This window comes from Lagenorhynchus albirostris, chromosome 17, assembly GCF_949774975.1.
Source record: "Lagenorhynchus albirostris chromosome 17, mLagAlb1.1, whole genome shotgun sequence".
Lineage (NCBI taxonomy): Eukaryota > Metazoa > Chordata > Mammalia > Artiodactyla > Delphinidae > Lagenorhynchus > Lagenorhynchus albirostris.
Window position 1 is genome coordinate 63,749,105 of NC_083111.1, and position 20,851 is coordinate 63,769,955.

General features: G+C 38.7%; 1 protein-coding gene across 4 annotated transcripts in view; it reads left to right on the forward strand.

The window, feature by feature from the left end:
* The window catches only part of COL14A1 (collagen type XIV alpha 1 chain), a 243,885-nt gene that overhangs the window by 115,658 nt on the left and 107,376 nt on the right, over nucleotides 1-20,851 (forward strand). For all 4 annotated transcript variants that reach the window (XM_060128280.1, XM_060128282.1, XM_060128279.1 and 1 more), the window contains exons 21-24: nucleotides 3,845-3,967; nucleotides 6,156-6,305; nucleotides 9,391-9,507; nucleotides 17,070-17,216. In XM_060128280.1, coding sequence (XP_059984263.1) covers nucleotides 3,845-3,967; nucleotides 6,156-6,305; nucleotides 9,391-9,507; nucleotides 17,070-17,216 — 537 coding nt within the window. The remainder of the gene's footprint in view (nucleotides 1-3,844; nucleotides 3,968-6,155; nucleotides 6,306-9,390; nucleotides 9,508-17,069; nucleotides 17,217-20,851) is intronic.

Consider the following 20,851-nt stretch of genomic DNA (forward strand, 5'->3'; position numbering starts at 1 on the left):
ACCGGGGCACGAACCCGTGTCCCCTGCATTGGCAGGCGGACTCCCAACCACTGCGCCACCAGGAAAGCCCCTAAGTATGGATTTTTAAATTAAGTATAAAAGTTATTAAAATTCTGTAGCTGCAAAACCCAAAGTCCTGACTCTGCTCTGCTGAGCAAATGGGTATTATTAGCTCCTCCTTCGACAGCGTTGGCATCTCCCCCTCCTCCCCGGGCCCGTGCTATGAGGGCCTCCACCCACGCTCACACCAAGCCCACACACTTTGCTAAATATCGTCCAGATCAGAGTATTAGGAGCCACATGAGCTGCTACGGCTATTTCCTTAGGGGTCATGTAGAAGGAGAGAAGGAAAGGGAAGAGCAGAGCAGTGGGACAGCACCGAGCTCTTCATTTCACTTTTCCCATATGTTGGCATATTGATTTGATTGGCATTTCTAGCATCTTTTGGTATTTTGCTGCTAAATAAACGGTTGAGAACCACAGACTTAAACAGCAATTTAAGAAGTAAAGAAGTAGTTATTCAGCTAACATTTATGAAGCATCTGCCATGTGCTTTTTTTTTTTAACATCTTTATTGGAGTATAATTGCTTTACAATGGTGTGTTAGTTTCTGCTTTATAACAAAGTGAATCAGTTTTACATATATGTATGTCCCCATATCTCTTCCCTCTTGCAACTCCCTCCCTCCCACCCTCCCTATCCCACCCCTCTAGGTGGTCAGAAAGCACTTAGCTGATCTCCTTGTGCTATGTGGCTGCTTCCCACTAGCTATCTGTTTTTCATTTGGTAGTGTATATATGCCCCTCCTACTCTCTCACTTCGTCCCAGCTTCCCCTTCCCCCTCCCCATGTCCTCAAGTCCATTCTCTACATCTGTGCCTTTATTCCTGTCTTGCACCTAGGTTCTTCAGAACCATTTTTCTTTTTTTAGATTCCATATATATGGGTTAGCATATGGTATTTACTTTTCTCTTTCTGACTTACTTCACTTTGTATGACAGACTCTAAGTCCATCCACTTCACTACAAATAACTCAATTTCGTTTCTTTTTATGGCTGAGAAATATTCCACTGTATATATGTCACACATCTTCTTTATCCATTCATCTGTTGATGGACATTAGGTTGCTTCCATGTCCTGGCTATTGTAAATAGAGCTGCAGTGAACATTGTGGTACATGACTCTTTTTGAATTATGGTTTTCTCCAGGTATATGCCCAGTAGTGGGATTGCTGGGTCATATGGTAGTTCTATTTTTAGTTTTTTAAGGAACCTCCATACTGTTCTCCATAGTGGCTGTATCAATTTACATTCCCACCAACAGTGCAAGAGGGTTCCCTTTTCTCCACACCATCTTCTGCATTTACTGTTTGTAGATTTATTGATGAGGCCCATTCCTACTGGTGTGAGGTGATACCTCATTGTAGTTTTGGTTTGCATTTCTCTAATGATTAGTGATGTTGAGCATCCTTTCATGTGTTTGTTGGCTGTCTGTATATCTTCATTGAGAAATGTCTATTTAGGTCTTCTGCCCATTTTTAGATTGGGTTGTTTGTTTTTTTTGATACTGAGCTGCATGAGCTGCTTGTAAATTTTGGAGATTAATCCTTTGTCAGTTGCTTCATCTGCAAATATTTCTCCCATTTTGAAGGTTGTCTTTTTGTCTTGTTTATGTTTTCCTTTGCTATGCAAAAGGTTTTAAGTTTCATTAGGTCCCATTTGTTTATTTTTGTTTTTATTTCCATTACTTTCGGAGGTGGGTCAAAAAGGATCTTGCTGTGATTTATGTCATAGAGTGTTCTGCCTGTGTTTTCCTCTAAGAGGTTTATAGTGTCTGGCCTTACATTTAGGTCTTTAATCCATTTTGAGTTTATTTTTTGTATGGTGTTAGGCAGTGTTCTAATTTCACTGTTTAGAAATTAATTTAGCTGTCCAGTTTTCCCAGCACCACTTATTGAAGAGGCTGTCTTTTCTCCATTGTGTATTCTTGCCTCCTTTATCAAAGATAAGGTGACCATATGTGCGTGGGTTTATCTCTGGGCTTTCTCTCCTGTTCCATTGATCTATATTTATGTTTTGTGCCAGTACCATATTGTCTTGATTACTGTAGCTTTGTAGTATAGTCTGAAGTCCGGGAGCCTGATTCTTCCAACTCCATTTGTCTTTCTCAAGATTGCTTTGGCTATTCAGGGTCTTTTGTGTTTCTGTACAAATGCTACCAGAAAACTACTAGAGCTAATCAATGAATTTGGTAAAGTAGCAGGATACAAAAGTAATGCACAGAAATCTCTTGCATTCCTATACACTAATGATGAAAAATCTGAAAGAGAAATTAAGGAAGCACTCCCATTTACCACTGCAACAAAAAGAATAAAATACCTAGGAGTAAACCTACCCAAGGAGACAAAAGATCTGTATACAGAAAAGTATAAGACACTGATGAAAGAAATTAAAGATGATATAAACAGATGGAGAGATATACCATGTTCTTGGATTGGAGGAATCAACATTGTGAAAATGGCTATACTACCCAAAGCAATCTACCATGTGCTTTTAAATATAAATTAAAAAAAAAAAAAAAGCAGGCAAGAGTGGTTTAAAAGTAGCATAGTAAATTCTGCTCTTCAGAGTTGGTTTTGGATTTTGTTATTTAACACTCTAAAGTTCCATAAAATTACCTTAAATCCACCACTGCTGGGGGGAGGGGAGGAAGGCAGTGGGGAGGCAAAGGGGCTCCATCATGGCTGATGACCTGGACTCGAAGAACTACTTTTAACTTTCACATGTTAAAAATTAGCATAATTTGTATATGTGGGTTCTAAAAAATACAACGAAGTAATGAATGTAACATAAAAGAAGCAGTCTCAAGGGTATAGAGAACAAACTAGTGGTTACCAGTGGTGCAGGGGGGGAAATGTAGGGGTGAGGCGGTGGGAGGTACAAACTATTGGGTGTAAGATAGGCTTAAGGATGTCTTGTAGAACACGGGGAATACAGCCACTGTTTTGTAATAACTGTAAATGAAAAGTAACCTTTAAAAATTGTATAAAAATTTAAAAAATTTAAAATAACATAGTTTGTAAGAGAGTTCCATGATACACTCACACAAATAAAAACTATTTAAAGACTATTACTATAGAAATATGACTTAAACTTCATTACGGAAATACTATCACATTTAACAGTATCTTTACAGTAAAATTATTTCAAACTGTGTCCTTTGAAATAAGTTTGGATGGTCCACATTTTTTAAGCAGTGGTCAACACAACTAAGTTCTCAACAACAAAGTGATAATGATAATGATAATATCCATCAATATTCACAATATTTTACAAGGTCCTTCATATAAATGGCTTTAATGTTTTGATAAAAAATTGATGGATGATGATATAAAGTTTCAAAAAATATAGGTAATGTGAAGATGAAAGCAAAAAAAATCATCAGCATCTTACCTCTGAGAATTACCATCATCACTATTATCTAATCATCCTTGATACAGCTGTACAAACATCCTTTGACAGTGAAACAGAGTGGTGTGTCAACAGAAATTTTTTAATACAGTTCAGTTTTACTTAAAAGTAACTGAAGAAGGAACGCAAATTTCATTGAATGAACCGCTGATCTTCAGAAAAAATTGTTTTACCACAAAAACAATTATTTTCTATTATTTAATATTTAACACAACCATGGATTCTCAAAGGCTTCTTACCATGTGTTTTAGCACATTTCCCTTGTAAGTATTTTTAACATTGTGGGAAGATATCTTAGATTTTGTTAACCACAGGGTAGGTTGTAAAGATGGAAACCACACTAAACCCCCTTTTTTCATTTTCCTTCCTGCCCAGTGCCACCTTCTGGTCCCCAAAACTTACAGGTTTCAGAAGAATGGTATAACAGATTGCGCATTACATGGGATCCCCCATCTTCCCCTGTAAAGGGCTATAGGATTGTCTACAAACCTGTCAGTGGTAAGTCACGCTTTTTAAAAAATTATTGTCTTTCAAGATAGGTTATTTTTGTTTTTACTTTCTATGTTTGGTTTCATCTTTGGCTTTAAGAAATAGGAAGAGTCTCTTACCATTTTGGAAAAAAAAAAAAGGCTTTGAACTTACGACCTTACGTAAAAACAACTGATACGCTAAGGAGCAGAATATATACTTAGTTTACACCTGACCTAGACACACCCCAGACAAGGAGCTGCCTAAGCCGGCCTTGACTCCATAGCAGTAGGGAGCTTCTAGGGCTCGATGAGTATTTGGAATCTGTAATCTCTAATTCCTCTTCTACCTCTTCTTGAATTAGTTGGAAAAACTCCATTTACCAACTTCTCAGTCTCCTTATTTTGGAAACTACGTTAAGGTATGAAATGCATCAGAGCCCTAAGATTGTGGTAGTAAAAGGCTTTCTCATAAACCTCTCAGCCACCTTGATCACCTCTGTCCTTACTTCCCACATCATTATTTCCTGAAGGCAGGAGAATGACCCAGATGGGGGAGATTGTACCCTTGGTCCATCTGCCCGTGGAGACTATGGGCAACTTCACCTGTTACAGTATCATCTCCTGACACTGAGTACTTTCACGAAGTTTAAACAGGAGGCTAAAAATAGATATTATAAGAGTCTTCTCAGTTTTCTGGACTTGGGCCTTCAGTACTCCAATTGTTCAGCAGGAAAGGGTTCTCCTATTATTTCTCTTGATTTGGCAGGAAAATTTAAAAATCATCCTCTGGGTCATTAAAAAGCTCTTTCTGCCCTCAAAAACTCTGTGAGTCTCAATCTGTCATCTGAGATGTAGCTCTTGCCTCTAAAACACCTTCCAGACTTTTCTATTGTGTCCCATTATCTAGGTCCATACAGTTAAAATACTCCACCTCCAATTTCTCCAGACAAACATATCTATGAACCATAAAAATGAAAGAGCAAGAATATACCATGAATGCACTAGCTTGCTCAAGACTGATGCCTTGGGATCCAACACCAACTTTTTTGTTTCTTTTCTTTAGGCCTGAGGCACGTGTTCATTTGCAAAACAGCCCTGCTGAATTTATTCTTTGGACCATTCTATAAATACTTACCAGATTTTCTGAGGGAAAATAGCTTTGTTTTAGGCCAGTGGTTCTTAACTGGTACAGTTTTGCTGCCCAACAGAGATATTTTGGTTGTCTACGTTCTATCCCAACTTGGGGTGTAGGGAGTTGCTATTGGCCTCTAGCAGGTACAGTTAAGCATCTTACAAGTCACTGTCGGCAACTTACTTCCCCATAGCTCCAGAATAAAAAATTATCTAGCCCAAAATGTCAACAGTGCTGAGGTTGAAAAATCCGGTTCTAGGTCAAGTGGAAGAACTGTATGATGTCATTTGCATTGAGAGTTGGGGGTGTGGGAAAATCTCTACTGAGATAACACATACATACAGAAAAATATAAATATATTGTTGGAAGGAGGGGGTTCTGGAGTAAAGTGATAAGTATTTTAGGAACTTATTAAGTCAAAGTGCTCAAAGAATGAGCACATAGGGGAAGAGGCAGGAGGTAAATACACTTGTATAGGACATAGCATGGAGTGTTTTTAATGATCAGAGATTCCACTGGGTTGAAACAGAGATGAAAATGTAGAAGCCCAAAGAAGCCAGATAGTCAAGGGCCTTGGAGTACACGTGTCATCTGTCTGGTCTTAAAAAGCATAAGAGGAGTGGATAAAGCCCATAATGGTAACATATATGCTGGTCCCCCATGTGGCAAGGTATGGCATAGTGTCCATGATAAAATTTGCTGCTAAGGCCACTTGCCTGCTGTCCGGGGACAAAGCTAGGTGCCTGAGGTGGGGTAACTGAAAATGACTTCTGTTTAGCACATGCCCCAAAGCCTATGACAACAATAGGAGCTCCACTGTGAAGGCCTCGCACTATGGTGGGTGGTGGATTGTGGGGTGGGCCAGCTTCTTCAAGTACTAGGGGAAGAACTAGTTGCCTAAAAAGAGCCTTAGGCTGGGAGTCAGGTATGTAAGTCTTGGAGCTAAATGGGGCTAGATTCAAACCCCAGCTCTGCTGTTTGCCTTTAGGACAATCTGAAACACAGTGGAATAAGTACTGTTACTTCAGGAGTGTTTCCATTTTTCCACATTCTGTTATAACTGAAATACACTCTTTCTTCTTAGTTGCTGGCCCAACGCTGGAAACATTCGTAGGGGCTAACATCAACACCATCCTTATTACAAACCTCCTCAGTGGGATGGACTACAACGTGAAAATATTTGCTTCCCAGGCCTCAGGTTTCAGCGACGCTCTAACAGGCGTGGTGAAAACACGTAAGACTGATGTCCTGTCACTTCAGCCCCTGCATGTGGTTTTGCTGCTTTGTTTTCCCTATAACTCAACCCCTGCTTCAACTTGGCGGTTGGTTTTTCTTTTCCTCAGCCTTGCCCTTTCTGGATGGTGTTTCGTGGAAAGAAAGGTGTGCTCCTTACTCAGGGCTATAGTTCAGAGTCCTGGTTGGCAGACGGAATGTCAGAACCTGGCATTCCAGTATATTTGATGGTGGTGGATGGGATTTCCTTCTGGGAAGTCTTTGCTGGTATTTTTCAAATTAGGTGAAATTTTCCAACCAACCTGTATAGCCTGATGCAGCCAAAAGCTATCAAAGTTGAGCCGGGGGAAATTTGCCTTTTCTCAAAGCCTTTGCCCCTTCTCTCTCTCTCTCTCTCTCTCTCTCTCTCTCTCACTATCTCGTGTGCGCACACACACACACATACACACCCCATCCATAAAAGATACTTGCACCACTCAAAAGACTTCCTTCTCTATCTTTGAAGGGTTTACATGCTGTCTGCTCACCATCTGGGACTTCTCCTTGGCATGCACCGCTCGCAGACACCCATGGCATAATACAGTGTTTTCCAACTCCAGCACATATGTTCCATATTCCTGACGTTTGTTATGCTTCCACACCATCTGTTTAATATATTTCTTTAAATGGACTTACAGTTTCTGTTTTTTTTTTTTACTTAAATGCTTTTAAAACCCACAAATGACTCTAAACAGAAAACCAGTATTTTCAATACATGTTAAAGGTTAATACATAAATGACCAAAATAAACAGGGTTTGGCTGTGTGATCACTGAAATTATCCTGAGTGCTATCAACAGTACATGCCCCATACTCGAGAATGATCATCATGGTATAATCAGAAGTATAAACCTTAAATCTTCTACTTATTAGCTAAGGCCTTGAGCAAATTACTTAACTTCTCTGAGCCTAAATTTTCTCAACTCCGAGATGAAGACAATCATAACTGTTTACAGGCTGCTTGGCAGGATTAAAGAGATAATGTATAAAAAGTGTCTACCATATGGCAAGCACTCAATGAATAGCCACTATTATTATTGTAATAATTGTGCTTTATGCATTTGGGCCATATCTCACTCTGACTGCTAATCAAAAAATTAATCCGATAAAAGGAATTTGTAAGGATGAGGCATATATTAGACCAAACCCCAAGCCACCTATATCTGGCAACTATGTTTTATATAGGGCCTATCCTTTCATTAGAGAAAGCTTCCTGAATTCTCTTTTATGGAATATATTTAGATTTTAAAGGCTAGATATGGAATCAATTTAATCTCAGAAGAAATAGTCTCTGTCTTCAACAGACCTAGGAAGGCTTTGGCCTGTGGTTCTGATCTCGTACTTGGCTGTTGAAATGATACTGTTTTAGGTACTACTGTAAACTGCAAGTAATTTCCCTGTGTTGTGCCATTATAGCAACCCCTCAGTCCCTCCTTAGGAATAGCTTGGAGTCCCCTGTGCATTTCCCTACCCTTTCTTACCTCTCTCCTCTAGTTTATCTTCATTTTTCTCTCCAGATTACCCTTTCTGTTTGTGCCATGTTTTATGTCCATGATTTTCTATTGGTCTTTCTTCTCCTTACTCTTTCTTGTCTCTTTTTATCCTCCTTTCTCTGCTCCCCTCTTCCTTCTGTTTCATCCCTCTTCTCCCCTTTATTAAATGTGGTGATTATTCCAAATATATTTTAAAAGACTGAGGGTATTGAACTGTTTTATAGTCTACCCTTAAAGTAAAAATTAGATTGGCTTATTATTTGTTTTCTCTCTTTCTCCCAAGCAAGATAAAACCCCATACAATGGCAAATAAATTAATTCAAGGTGTTTTTAAAATTTAGTGTGGTTATATAAATCGTTATTGATTTCCTTTTTTCTTGGGGGGAGAGGGTTGTTTAATTGGCCTTAGGGAAGAAGGTTTTCCCTTGCTGACCTAACAGAAAGGAATAATGTCAAGATGCAAACTGATTAGTCTAGATTATCTCTACTGTCTTGAAAAGTAATTATAAGCTATTTTTAAACTTTATCAAGTAGCTAAAAGAGAGGGGAAGTATGAGGAAATGATGTGGATGAAGTCAGAGGTCATTAGAGAAAGTAAACATTCTTAATTTTCTGCTCTTTCTGCTTGGCTCTAAGTGATAAACACTGAATGTTTAGTCCTCTATTGTATTGGAGAAACAATATTTTTACTGCTTCCCCAAATAAACTCCCTGTGAATCATTTTTGAATATCACAGCGTTTGCTCTAAGAGTATAAGAATCTGTGTATTTCTTTTGATTATTTTTTATCTGTGTAAAATCTTTCCTTTTTAAATTTTCAAATACGTATCCATTCTCATTCAATCATGTTTTGAAGACCAGTCAGTGTGAACTGCTTCTGTCTGAATAAGACTTCCCCTTTGTCTGCTTTGCTCTTCCCTTTCATTTAAACCATGACTATCTTTCAGTGGTTGATGAGTGTATATCGTATTAAACGTTTTTATTATAAAAGTATTATATATTAATTGTGGAATATTTTAAAAGCACACATAAATAAAGAGGAAAGATTTAAAATCACCCATAAGTTTACTACCCTTGCTTCTGGTCTTTTCCAGAATATATATTTTCTTTTGTGTTTGCAAATAGCAGACAGACCCTATCATACATCATGTTTTGCAACTGCTTTTTTTTTTTTTTTTTTTTGGGGTACGCGGGCCTCTCACTGTTGTGGCCTCTCCCATTGCGGAGCATAGGCTCCGGACGCGCAGACTCAGCGGCCATGGCTCACGGGCCCAGCCACTGCGCGGCATGTGGGATCTTCCTGGACCGGGGCATGAACTCGCGTCCCCTGCATCGGCAGGCGGACTCTCAACCACCGCACCACCAGGGAAGCCCGCAACTGCTTTTTTCAGTTATAAAATAGTTAATCTTTTGTGCACTAATTTATTGTGACTTTACGAATTTCCCACCACTGGCTACGGAAATTTGAATTCGAATTTTACCATGTTAATTCAGACTTGGGGACATTTGTGGCATTGTCTGCAATATGACATAGTTATGTTTCTATTTCACTACAGTGTTTTTGGGTGTGACCAATCTTCAGGCAGACCAGATCCAAACAACCAGCGTGTGTGCTCGCTGGCAGGTGCAACGTCATGCCACTGCCTACAGGATAGTTATCGAATCCCGCCAGGGTAAGTGCAATCCATCACATATGTTTTTGTCAATACTCATGTACTCTGTGCCAATCACTGTGGACAACGCACAAGGAACATTAGACAAAAGCATTCTTTTGAGGAGGCAATATTATGTTATGGATCGTGCAGGGTGTGGAATCAGGACGGCTGGTTAAGCCAATTTTTTAACCTCTCCAAACCTCCATTTTCCCATCTGTAGTTAATGGGTAGAACCGTAGTGCTGATCTTGTGGCATTCTGCTAGGATTAAGCTGAGAGAATCCGTGTAAAACATTTGCAACAGTGCTTTGCACATATTAAGCACCCAGGAAATGTAAGCTGCTGTTGGTGATAGGAGCTGAATAGGCAGGACTGGTAACATATGTTAAAATTATATGGCGCTGTTATGTTGGTCTTTACTCCATGGGGATCTAGGTTTGACTCTAATGTTTTTCTCAGTGATTTTTTTTTTTTTTTTTTTTTTTTTTTTTACTTTTGCGGATAATTGATGAGCAGCAAACCCTCATTCAGGAGATGATATGAGGTATCTATGCTATCATGGACGGGTTCTTCAGCACCACAGCTCTCAAGTACATATACAGTTTGGGACTTGGCTTCAAAGTTGAAACACTAAAAATGTCTGCTTATTTTCACTAAAAGTATCAGAAAGAATGACAAAAGACTGATTCCCCAAAAATGAGTTTCTAGGGACCATTAATCCTCTTTTCACATTATCAGCATGAGTAATATTCAGAAGATGAGATCCAATAATGAAAATTACTTTAATCAGATTTGTATTATCAGTACAAGAGATGCGTCTTGTTATTTTGGGGGAGGACATAGACACTAGAGAATCCCAGATGATTTTTTTTAACCTTTCAAACTTGCTAATAAGATCGTTAAATATTTTTTCTTTCTGGGTAAATGATCATGGTTTCCCCATTTGAAAAAGCAGAAAGAGCTAATTTTTCGGGTCTGGATAGGACTGAGTTTAGTTCGTAGCCCACATCCCTGGCTATAACTACATTCAACATGCAGAAATCCCACTTTTGATCCAAGCCAGAAAGTGGAAAGCACAGTTTAGTAGAGTGCTGAGAGTGTTTGGAAATATGCTGAAAATACGAGAATAGGAGATGAGAACAGGAGAAGAGATTCCTTCCAACACCAACCAAGGCATTGTCTCCGCAGGCGTGCTTAAGCTATTAATTCCTTGATTCCCTGCATGTGATCCCATAAGGGTCTCTTTAGCCAGACACTGGCTGAGCTTACGGGAGTGGCTTTAATCTGGAATAAACATTGAATAAGGGAAAGTCAGGACAAACCATATGGGTTTTATGGTGGTTTTATGTGATTTATGGGATGCTTAAGCAGAATTAGATGAAAGATATGCAAGTGTTTGAGAAACAACTATAAATCTTGAGGAGTTATGTTTCATTTATCTTTTTAAGGCTAGCTAAGTCGCACTTTAATATAGAACGGTTGACATTTATCACATTTTGGTGGTATTTGTTAAGCTTTAACAAAATAGTAGCTATAAAAATCACACTTCCAAACTACTCCAGAATATTTTTATCTTTTATATCATTTAAGAAGTTGGCATTGAGACATAGGTTCCTGTAGATATTCACTGGCTTTCATTAAAAATTATGATTATATAGATTGACATAAAGATATCAAAACTGTCTATCATGGGATTAGTGAAATCCATCAGTTTATTATTATTATTTTTTAATGATTTTACTTTGGCATATTTGCAAAATGGCACTGGGATTCTTATCAGAGGATGTGATTGACGGGTCTGATAACATTGATCTGGTAATTTAAAACCTCAGTATGCTCTTTCTGATGCCAAGATTTTTACTAGCAAAAAATGCAAGTCCCTATTTCCTTCTTCCAGTTAATTTGTACTCTCCCAGGATTGTTTTCAGGCTGCCAAAAACCTCTTTGACTGAGCCTCAACAGTCTCAATTCAATAGGAATGAACAAAAGTGTTGCTCAATTTATTTTTCATCAGCACTTATAGCTGAGAGATTTATAAGCCCAGTTAGCCTACATCTTATTCACTCAGGTGTCCAACTGAATATTATTAACCAACTAGACAGCAACAGATTCTAATTGATGTTTGGGGTGGGGAGTTAATGTGGGGAGAGCAGTAGGGAATATGTTTAGACATTTTAACTTACACAATTTAGGTCAGGGAACAAACAGTCTTTCCACATTGGAGTGGGGAAGAATTAGGTTGAGTTTCTTTATCTCACAGAGAAATGTGATCATTATCCTGATCACTGCCTTCGAAGGACTTGTGATCAGATGCCCCTTCTTCCATGGGCTCATAAGTCCCAGGGCTCCCGCTGTTTTAACTCTGTAATATCTCCCACTGGCTACATATGCTACCTCTGCAGAAATTTTAGCCCTTCCCCCTCAATCAGAGGAGAAACTAGAGAGAAATGGGACCCAATTCCTCCATGTGATGGAGAAAAGCTTCATCCCAGGCTGGCTTATTTATGAATGTCTCTGCCAAACTCCTACTGTTTGACAGGTAGTTTTCTCAGTGTGTGTGTGTGTGTGTATGTGTGTATTTCCCATGGTCTGATCAGTGCACTTTTATCCTGAGGTGAAGTCGGTGGGTTTGCGTCTGCTCTGACCACAGCTGCTGGTCAACTTTCTTCTCTGGGCTTCAGTTTCTCCTAAGTGACTTCTTTTGAGGCTTTCACCTGAGGTAATACCTGTAAATTTCCAAGGTTTTGTGAATAAAGCAGCAAGGCCGTATCATTCAGGTTTGCTTGTTTTGTTTGGGAATGGTAGAAACACGAATAAAAGGGACTTAAGTGAAAGGGTCAATTTCTTGGCTAACATACTGAGAAGTTCAACAGTATCTGGCTTTAGGCATGTCTAAATCTAGGTGTTCAAACAATTTCATCGAGATGAAGCCTTGCTCCATGCTTCTGCTCTGCTCTCCTCTGCCTTCGTTCTCAGCCAGCTTGTGAGTTGGCCCCAGTCTAATCCAAATTACATACTCCTAGCCTCCAGCTTAATAGTTTTACTGAAAAGAGAACTCCTCTTTCTCAATTATTCCTACAAAAGTCCGGGAACTGAGTTGTATTGGCCTGGTTTGGGGTCACATGCTCCTAAATCTGTCATTCAGTTCAAGGGCATGAAATAAAATTATGGGTGAAACCTGGTTACTTCCCAGCCCTGTGTCTGGAGGGGGAGGTGGGTGTTCTTATTCAGTCCTTTCCAAATCAAAAAGACTCAGAGCGGGGAGGAATGGATTCAAAGAAAGAAAGATTAGATGCAAGACAGGCAAAAACAACAGCTGTCCTCTACCCGTGTAAATATTTTGACTTTTTTTTTTTTTTTTTTTGCGGTACAAGGGCTTCTCACTGCTATGGCCTCTCCCGTTGCGGGGCACAGGCTCCGGACGCGCAGGCTCAGCGGCCATGGCTCACGGGCCCAGCCGCCCCGCGGCATGTGGGATTTTCCCGGACCGGGGCATGAACCCGTGTCCCCTGCCTCGGCAGGCGGACTCTCAACCACTGCGCCACCAGGGAAGCCCTTGACATTTTTTAATTGCCAATAAGGAGAAAAAGAAAGGTTACCAAAAGAATCAAGTCCTCTCAAGAGAGACTGAATTCAGATCTGCTTTTGAGTCAGTCATCCACTTTCCAAATTAAATTGTAGGCTTTTGGTTAATCGTAGGACAGACCAAAGTCAGAGACTTTGGGGTGGTTTTGAATAATTCAGGATCCCATGAGAACCTCCGTTTGTTCTGCAGATGCTCAAGAGTTCTGTCTCTCTGTCCAGCTGTTTCTGAGTTGAAGTGACACCCGAGGATGGATGTAGTTTTTCCCTTCAAGTTCATGTATTTATACACCACATGGACCACGATACTGTATTCCCTCCCTAATCGCATTAACTTGGTGACTTTCTTTTTAGCCTGATTTTCTTAAGTTTCAAAGGATGCTCAACTTGTTTTCTATCTTTAGGTACCAAAATGTCAATGTTGCTGTGTCATCCGTTAACAAGAATAGAGAATTGCAGCATAGTGGAGAGCCTGCCTTATCAGGGAACAGATCCCCCCCAAAATGATCATATGAAACAAAAACCTATTCTCAAGATTAAACTTTTTTTGAAGCAGTGATATTATGCTTGGGGGTCAGGGTATTTGAAAGACCTGGAGAGTGGAAGCATATATCATCAAATTCCAGCTGACTATCCTGGATCCTGGATATTACTTGCTTGTGGATCTCAGTAACCACTCATAGGACATTTTGGGGAGTCAATTTGGTGTCATGATGATCACTATGACAGTAACTCAGAGAATGTATTTAGCCTTGCTTCATAAGAATGAATGCACAATGACAGATTTTTCCCCCATTCCAAAAAAATAAATTTAACTCCTGGCTTTTGGCACAAGGTGTTGAGGAAATTAATCATCATTTGATTGCGTTAAATGTTTTTCTTTAAGGCAAAGCCATTAGACCTGAATCACACATGCCAAAAGCAACATGGATACATCCCCATTCATGTAACCCTTCATTAGCACTGGGATCAAACTGATACTGTTTCCCATTAATTTTCCTGTATCTGTTCCAGTTTTCCAATGATTTGTAGATTTTTTGTTTTGGTTTTGTAGTAGTAGTGAAGCCCATTTATATTCTATTGTCAAGGGTCTGTGACATGGGTATTCATGAGAAATAGAGGAAATGACAGAAAAGTGCATTTCTAGGATTGATTCCTGGAGAGTCCTGGAAGCTTTTGTGGAGATAGATAAAGATGATCTATGCATGGATTTGGGAAATGTTTGTATTACAGGTGGCTCACAGAAGCTTGCAGGAGGCTTCAAAGAGTGGTTAATGGTCAGAAAGAAGCAGCTATTATGGGGTTCTGAGCCTGGCAACCACAGACTGAACTTGGACATCAGCAAAGCAGAGGGCAGGCTTTACTAATATTTTCTTACTATTAAACTCCTTTCACAGCAATACATAATCTCACAAACACCTTAACAATTTTTGTATTTCATTATTTTGAATAATATATGATAAAATATTGAGGTAGACCTTAAGTCATTCCACATAAATATATTACTAGAGATTATATTATGTTCACTTTTGAAACTCTTTAATATTCACAATTATAAAAATACATTTCAAATTGCTTTCAACAAATGGCCTTAATTTCATTATATTTAAAAAAATCAGGATTTGTCCATAGACAAAATTTTAAATGACATATATCATGTTTGTTCTGACATGTATGTTATAATAAATATATTTTTGTTCATATATGTATTTAAGATATGGATTGAAATTTACTAGGTATTATACTTTCAAAATAGACCAAAATCACTTTTTAGCATTTATGTGTTTTATGCTTAAAAAAGCAATTTTTTTTGTTCTTTTTTTAGATTTATTTATTTTTTATTGAAGTATAGTTGATTTACACTGTTGTGTTAGTTTCAGGTGTACAGCAAAGTGATTCATTTATATATATGTGTGTATACATATGTATACACACATATATACATATGTTTATATGTTCTTTTTCAGATTCTTTTCCCATATAGGTTATTACAAAATATTGAATATAGTTCCCTGCAACTGGTATTTTTTAATATTTTCTATATTTTCATATTTAATAAACTAACATTTTGCAGGAGTTCTCAGAAATATGTATAATATTTAATCAATGTAGTTTTTAAGCACTGGTTTTTAAATTCCTAGAAATAAAACTATATAAGGCTTTGACTAGCATGCAATTTGTGGATCAGATGAAAATCAATCTAGAGGGAAATTTGCATGGTAGTTTTTTTCATGGTAGCAGGGATTCTTCTTCTTAACCAGTTATCCATGGTTTATTTATAAAAAATAAATAATGGTTAAAAAATAAATAAATAAACACTCTATGCCTACGAGAAATACCAATTTAAAATTCTTCAGTAATGGAAGCCAAGGTAGGCAGCTGTGTCCAATGGAGCTATAAAGCCCTGAGCCACGAGGACTCATGTGATCTCCCTACTATCATGCTTACTAATTTCATATGTACTCAGCAGCTCTCCAACTCTTTCATTTTGAAAAAAATTGTATATTTAACTTATTTTATGATATATTAATGGAAATTAAAGCAACATCCTCTGAGACTGGGCTTCAAGTTCTGAATTTACATTTCACTTCTGCTACTTAGTGTATGGACTTGGGTAAGCTACTAACTTTCCTAGCCTTCAGTTTCTTGTCTTTAAATTGGGGATAATTATAAATATTATAAGGATCCAATGAATTAATACACATAAAATCCTAAGAATAGTGCCTGGTACGTGGTACGTACTCACTAAATGTTGGCCATTACTGCCTTTGCTCTTATTTTTATCATTAAATACCAAGCACTGAACCAGGTACCATAGTAAGCTCTCAGGAAGTGACTAATATAATTAATCCAACTTCTCCCAGTCTCCAAACCTGAGGGCAAGCACTAATTCTTCTAAGAAGGCAAAGAAATTTTGCTGTGGATATGGGAATGAAGAAATTAGCCAACAGTTAATCAGGCCTCCTAAATTCTTTGTCATGCCTCTGCCATGGTAGAGCCAGGACAGAGAAGGTGGCAGTGGAAATGGCTGTGTGTGGCATGTCTCCTTGGTAGAACAAAAAGAATATCGGAACCAGGAGTTGGGAGACCAAGATGTATGGGATGATTTATGGTCGTAAGCCACTTAAGTGCCATGTCCTATTTCCTCAATTATGATTTTAAAAGAATAAAAAAGGATCTTTAAAGTGAATCCAAGGAATTTGGAGAGCCTCCTCCTAGCTTCCTAGCAGTCTCCTTTGCTATCAAAGAAATCCTGAGTGTCAGTGAAAAATCAAGACTGAGAGGTATGAATTGGACAGTCCGGGGACACCCTGGCTGTCCCAGTGCTGTTCCAAGCTCTCGCCTGCATTTGTGGCAACTATGCAAACGGCCTGGACCCATAGATGAACCTTCTGAGACCCTGGAAGCCCACTTCTTAGCCCACAGGCATGAGACCTGCTTAACACCCGACAATTTCTAACTCCATACTTATATCTTTAGGCCACTGGCAAGAAGGGCATCCTATTGTATGGTAATAAGTTGTGTGGGGCCAAAAGGATATATCTTTTTATGTCAAGTTTTAATTGTTCGACTGTGTTCTGAAGAATCATATTGAATAAAAGGGAATTCTAATTTTTAGAATTATATAAGTAAATATATATATATAAATATACTCACCTTGACACCTGTTCAAAAGGTCAATTAAGATGTGTACATATAATTATAAACATGAACAGTTCTCCATTTGTTAAAGGATTGACCTCAGCAGCCTTTTACTAGTCAGTCTCATTTCTAAACATATAAAATGTGATTTTCAATTATGTAAAAAAAAACAGTGGAGATGTTAACTCTTTAAAAAAAGATACACCCCCTCAAACAAGTTGAATTCATTCTGGAGTTATCTGAATAGGCCATGCATATTAAGCATTTTAGAAGCAAATCATCTACTGATGGCTGTTTTTAAAAAAGTTCATGTATGTATGTTTTGTTCATGTATGTTTTGTTTTGTTTTTATTATAGATACACAAAAGCAAGAATCCACTCTGGGTGGAGGGACAAACAGACATTGCTTCTATGGACTTCAGCCAGATTCAGAATATAAAATCAGTGTTTACACAAAGCTCCACGAGATTGAGGGACCCAGTGTGAGCATAACGGAAAAAACACGTAAGTCAGGGCTTCCCTGGTGGTGCAGTGGTTGAGAGTCCACCTGCCGATGCAGGGGACACGGGTTCGTGCCCCGGTCCGGGAGGATCCCACATGCCGCGGAGCAGCTGGGACCGTGAGCCATGGCAGCTGAGCCTGCGCGTCCGGAGCCTGTGCTCCGCAACGGGGGAGGCCACAGCAGTGGCCCGCGTATCGGGAAAAAAAAAAAAAACAACACGTAAGTCAAGTGTGTTCTCTCCTGATCCCTGTCTTCATGAACAAATGGTATTTTAGGCGTCCTGTTTTGGTTCAAAAATCTTATTCCATTTAGAAAAATATTAGCCATTGCTGTGTGGGAATATCTGTAATACAATTTTGTGTGTCTTATTCAATCCCAGAATTCCCTGCTTGTGGCCCACTAATGTCATCTGTATGTTTTTTTTCCATCCTCCATATGTTGTCACAGGGACTATAAGGCCATAGGATGGCAAAGTGCTTGAAACAATGACCTATATTGTGATCTATTTCCATTAGGAACATCTGTGGAATGTGGAGTGTGAAATGAAGTGTAAGGACTGGGTCCCGACATTAAAACAATGGCACATTACTACAGCCATGAGGGTGGGAATGGAGCCAAGACGTTCCAACTGGCTGACCCTAGACTTGCCTACTTAAGAGGCTCTCGCTCTTTTTCCAAGCTGGCTGGAAATCTGATGCACTGAAGGGAAAGGCAAACTACAAAATGAAAACAAGGCACTTTTTACATGTTCTAAACAGCAAGGAGGGTATCAGCTTCTTGGTATGTCCACTTCTTGGTATCCTTTTAATCAAGGATTCCAGACGTAGAGGCCACAAACATTAAAATGGTTTGAATGGTAGTGAATTCCAGGGGACATATGTGTGTCCCCAACTCAGTATCTTGAACTTAAACTTGAAATCCCCAAAGATTGGTATCGGAATAGGTGGTGGGTGATGGGCTTTCTTCGTAGCCCCTCTATCATGCATTTGATGTTTAGAAAGTTCTACTACCCGTGTATATAGGCCTTTCAGTTGCTCTGAACATGCAGAAAGAAATCATCATCAATATATAATCTTCCAACAGATAAGGTGAAAGTATAGTTAATGGAATCGTCTACTTTCCAACACAGAGACTTCATTTCATAACACTGAAATATTCAACAGTTTACAGGACACATGTATTTTTGAGGTATAGTTTACATTCCATAAAATTTACCCATTTTAAGCATACAATTCAGTGATCTTTGGTACATGTAAAAGGTGGTGCAGCCATCACTACCATCCAATGTTAGGACATTCCCATCAATCCAGAGAGCTTTCAGGCTCATCCCCAGTGAGTCTTCTTTCCTACTGTCTGCCCCAGGCCGTCTACTTTGTTTTCTTGTACATTTCTAGACATTTCATAGAAATGGAAATATGTAATATGTAGTCTTTTGCATCGGATGTCTTTCACTTAGCATGTTTTTGAGGTTTATCCACACTGGAGAATACATCAGTTGTTTGTTGCTTTTGATTGCTCATTAGAATTTGTTTTATGGATAGAGGGTTATATAATTTCAGAATTATTAGAGGCCTGGTAGTGCACGAGATTTAGAGTCCAATAGGCTTGGTTGGGGTCCTTTTTAGCATTGTGGCCTTGGGCAGTTTAACATCTCTGAGCTGCTTTTTGCTTACCAATAAAATTAAATACCTACTCTCTTACCTCCTTTGGTGGTGGTAAAGATCCAATAAAAAGAGCCTGCTGAGGAACTTCTCAACCTGTATCTTATTGAACAAGTACTTTTGTTATCACCATTGCTGTCTTCCTGGAAGTCACAAACTGATGGCCATGGGATTAGATCTCACTGTCAGCTATGTTTTTCTCTAGGCTATTTTTTTTTTAAGTTTTAAAGTATTCTTGAAAATGCGAAAGATCTGACAACACAGGGCACACAAATCCTCATTGTGCTAAATCTACAGAAACTCAGTAACTGCTGTCTCTTTTAGACAGCGTTATGTGCTCTTAAGTTTGTTATTCCTTAATGTTTAGGCTATGTTCTTTGCTCCCACTCATTACTTGCCTGACCTCTAAAACTATTTGAGTTTGGGGACTCTGGTCTCCTTCAAATTCCCCTAACCTTAACCTCACAACTATTAACTGCCAGTCCAGGGTTATTTTGGAAAGCTCTGTTTGGTGTAAATGTTTTCCTTCTGTTGGGGACATGTGTCATCTTATAGCTTCTACCCACTGGCTCTAGTTCAACCTTCTGAAGCAAATGCAGATTGAGACTGTTTCCTCTTCTATGTGACAGCTTCTCACAAACTTGAACACAGGGACCATCTGTGTGCCACACAGAGAATATAAACACATGTTCCCAGTTCACTGTGGTTCTTCTTACCCAAGAGACTCTTAGGCCAGATGTTCTGACCAAACATATTGATCTGGCTTCCAGAACCACTCACTGATTTTCTTCTTGATTTATTGACTAAAGTTAGGATATGCCTCAGTTTTTCACATTAAAGAAAATGCACCATTGTAAAGATGACCCAGTGCTTCCACAGATTTTAAGATAAATACATCTGGCTCTAGAAGGATTTTATGGTGCTTTCAAAAAAGTTTTGCAGTCCTAGTTTTAATATTAAAATGTCTGAAATGTTTTTACTTTTGAAACTTTTTAGTTTCAAAAAAATTGCCTTTAAAAGAAAAAAGTGATATTCTATATCTGTAATAATGCAACAGAAGGTATATATTGTGTTGTCACCTTCCCTCTTTCCTCATTCTTTCTTCCCAGAAATACCCATTTGTACCAGCTTGGTCTCCTTCAAGAAATTCTACCTGTTACCTGTTTGTGTGTGTGTGTGTGTGTGTGTGTGTGTGTGTGTGTGTGTATAACCATATAGACGTGTATAGATAAATCAATATTATATTTATCAGTTAAATAGGATTTTTTCACAGATGGGATCATACCATGGTTTTCTGCTTCATTTCACATAAGGATTAATCTCAAACGCTTTTCCATTTTTCCATATCAGTAATATACCTCATTCCTTTAAATGTTGAATCACTTTACTCAAATAATATTATTTTATTGGCTCCTAGAATTGGAAGAGACCTTAAAATTTGTCTCTTCCAACCTTCCTGGCAGTGAAGGAATTCCTTTTACAACGTTCCCAGCAAACAGTCTGCTTGAGCTCAAATCCTTCCAGCTAGTTGGTGCTTACTGTCTGCAGAGGCTAGACATTTGTCTGTGTGAATGACTGTGATTCGTTGAGGGTTTTCCCTCATATTAAACTGGAATAATAAAAATAATTTTCTCAATTTTTCTTAAGTCTTTAGCATCAAATAAGAATTAAAAAAATAATATTAGGATGTTTACCTAATGACGCCATAGCTTCCTGGTGCTTTAACATGTGAATTGGTAAGAAAGTCACTGCTCTGATGTGACTATATCTGTGACCTTTAACCAAACCACACCTCCACGTATTACACAGATTTCTCATCCCTCATCATCCAGGTTAAACTGACCAGGACACACCATAGCCTCCCAAGGTCCTGCCATTTTGTTCTCAAAACGGAAAGTTTCCCAGACACGGTCTGAATGTAGTAGAGAGTAAATCAGATTCCCTTGGTGACCAGATCCTGGGGATGCAGGTCAAAA